General features: G+C 35.3%; 1 protein-coding gene across 1 annotated transcript; it reads left to right on the plus strand.

Moving 5' to 3' along the window:
- The first annotated feature begins 447 nt into the window (after positions 1-447).
- LOC108672999 (WW domain-containing protein C660.06-like) lies at positions 448-2820 on the plus strand. The gene is made up of 2 exons (XM_018160762.2): positions 448-497; positions 2104-2820. Exons 1-2 carry the CDS (start codon positions 489-491, stop codon positions 2359-2361), a joined length of 267 nt encoding a protein of 88 aa, XP_018016251.1. The 5' UTR covers positions 448-488; the 3' UTR covers positions 2362-2820.
- Positions 2821-3128: the final 308 nt, after the last annotated feature.

Consider the following 3128-nt stretch of genomic DNA (forward strand, 5'->3'; position numbering starts at 1 on the left):
ACCCAGAATACTACTTCCTACTTTTCTACTTATTGACACCGTCAATAAACGAATGAAATTAGTTATATATTTATATTTCACACCTAGTGCGTAAAAGTGACCTCCGTGGAGCGAGTTTTTTGCTGCATGGCATGGCGTGCAAGGGTGGAATAAACGTGTACCTTTTGGCGCAGATTTGCATAACTGCAATCGGATTAAAGGAATACAAAGACAAACTCTAAACAAATCATCTCTTAACAAGCATCTCACCTACAACGATGGATATTAGAAATATGTTCATTAAAATACATCGTAGGGAAGGTAATTCTTCTGGAAAGATTTTCAAGTATGCGTACACTCCGGAACCTCAGCACAAGGAAGTAGTGGGCCTGTAAAGGGTGATTACCTCGGCAACATGAAGGTGCCTATAAGAATTGTACCCACCAGACCCCAGGCTTAGACCGTTGTATTCTCTCCTTCGTGTAGGTCTTTCTAAGTGAACTGCTGGGATGAAGTCGGTGAGTGTCGCTCTTCTTTCAAAAAATAGTGAAAGCTTTCTATCCAGTGTCCAGGAATTAGTGTATTAGGGTAATCAACATCAGCTGTAGTTGATAATTTTTTAATTAGAATTTCATTTGAGACAATATAAGTTTTGAAGAGTTTTATTAAGCTGAAGTGAGAGATTCTACATTGATTGAGGGTTTTTTAAATAATGCGCTACTTATTTGAACGAAATGCTAGAGATTTGTGCTACAGTACTACTTGCATTTAAGTCGAATATGTGATCTACGATTTAAGGAAACGAGTTGACTTACAAATCGAACGAAATTGTATAAAAATTAACACAGATATATTACGGTATGCGCGACGATTATTCACAAAAAATGCATATATGTTTTTGCAAATTTTTGCTCGAATGTTTTATCTTTACAATCAGTCTTCAAACGGAACGAAAGATATTGAGCGGTTGAGAAAAATAATGTAATTTGAACTATTCAAGACGACTTCATTTTCATTAATGCTCAGCTCTATCAGAGTTAATTATTAATGCTCTGTGGGGTTAGATGGTCGTCAGTTTAGTATAAAAAATAAATAGTTTTTTGATGGGAATTCGAAAATTAATGAGATGGATCTTCTGACAATTAGGTTTTCCGCATTTTTTAATTTCTTCCAGTCATTCATCAGCAAGACTCACGTCTAGGATTATTGACAGTTATAGTGAAAAATTGTTCAACACCTGATGGACTCGTTCAACATCAAAGGGTTGACGAAAAGTGCAGTATGTTCAAATCTCTCTGCAATTAAAACAAATTTCTCGTACCCGTCTTTTCACGGATAAATGTTCGTCCAAGTTATTTATTTACACGTGTAAATAGTAACAGTACAGATTTTTTTTGTTTAGAGACAAAGAGTCTTCTAAAGTCAAACATAATTGCTACGGTCTTGAGGCATTTATTTGCTTACCCCGCATCCGGCTGTCGTCTTATTGAGAAAACTAAAAAGGAAATGTCACTGGACTATTACTTATAATCTTTTATTCGTATTCTTTAAAGTAGGGGAAAAAATTAAGATTTTATTAATTAAGATTATCAACCTCATTTGCTCATGCTGGATATTTCAGTCAGGTCTGATTTTCTGCATATGCTTAAATAGCAGAGAGACATCGTAGATGGAATAAAGTCAAGATGCTATTTTTTCCCACTTTCCTGAAATAAACGTACAAAAGATCAACGAAAAGAGAATTACACTAGGTTTTGCGCTTTTAATATCTTCCAATCCAAACTAGGAAAACCTGGAACATGAAAATAAATCCACAACGTCAACTTATCTCAATTGTTTACTGCCGTCTGGGATTTTCAGAAATCTGCTTTAGCCTGTTCTGGGCGATGTAATTCACGCGTGAAATTATTATTACACAAAAGCCAACGCTCTGCTCATGAATATTTTACTGTGATATAGTAAACCTTGCAATAAATTACTGAACTATATCTATATTACCATTAGTTATAATAATAAATAGCTATTATAATATTATAGTTATTTATTTATATTATAATATATAATAACTATTATATCAGTAATAGTTATAATAATAATGAATAAATATATATGTTCTTGCCTCAGATGACCCTGCTGCTAGCGACGCTAGCCTGTCTCGCCACGATGCTACAAGCCAGACCCTTCACACCAGAGCTTCTGCTGGGCGGGCTGGTCATCAGCAACGCGGCGCTCATCGGCTGCGTGGTCTCGAACTGCAACGGAGGCGGCCGTGGGTTTAACGGCTTCTCGGGTGGATTTCGAGGACCACCACGTGGATTTCGGGGTGGTCGAGGGGGATTTAGAGGTGGATTCCGAGGGCCTGGAAGATTTAGGAGATTTTAGAATTTAAGATTCTAGTTCATAGGTTCAAAAAACTATTTAAACAATTACTCTGTGGATACCAGTAGCTACGGCACGAATCCATGCGACAATCATGTATACTCTGATCCCTTCCATGGATTTTAAGAGCATTTAAGTGGATTTTGAATGCCACCGATAGCTTTCTAGAGGTGGAGTAGTATGCCGTATTGTGCATATCTGACATTATGTTCTGCAAATTTTCCAGTCCAAGAGAGATAAGACATTTCAGTGCTACCATTCTATTCGTAATAAAATTGCATGATATTTTGCAGTAGAGACATATGCATTGATTTAGTTTCGCCATCGAAATTTAAGGCGTTTATCAATGATCATTTGGCGTCATAAAAATCGAGAATTTGTTAAGGTTTGGATTTGAATTTGAACCAAAAGAATGATGCGCGACCAAATGTTTGCTTTGTAAGTTTTGTGTGGAAATTTCCGCAAGAGAAAAAATAGTAGTACTTCTGGATGAATCTTAAATAAGCATTTTCGTAAACATGTACAATTTTTATTGAGCTATTCAAGAGAAATAGTTATGTATAAATCTGAACTACGTGGGTAGGTAATATGCTGTATATTATTTAATTTACAAACTTACTTATTTATTGTAGTTCTGAATAGGTTCTTATCCAGTTCACCCACCGATTTTCGTAGTTCATAATTTTATTTTAATTTCAATTTAATATTTCATATATTGAACAAGACAAGAAGAAAAATTATGTAATGCTGAAATATCATAAAGTTCTTCA

The sequence above is a fragment of the Hyalella azteca genome, unplaced genomic scaffold, assembly GCF_000764305.2.
Source record: "Hyalella azteca isolate HAZT.00-mixed unplaced genomic scaffold, Hazt_2.0.2 contig16754, whole genome shotgun sequence".
Lineage (NCBI taxonomy): Eukaryota > Metazoa > Arthropoda > Malacostraca > Amphipoda > Hyalellidae > Hyalella > Hyalella azteca.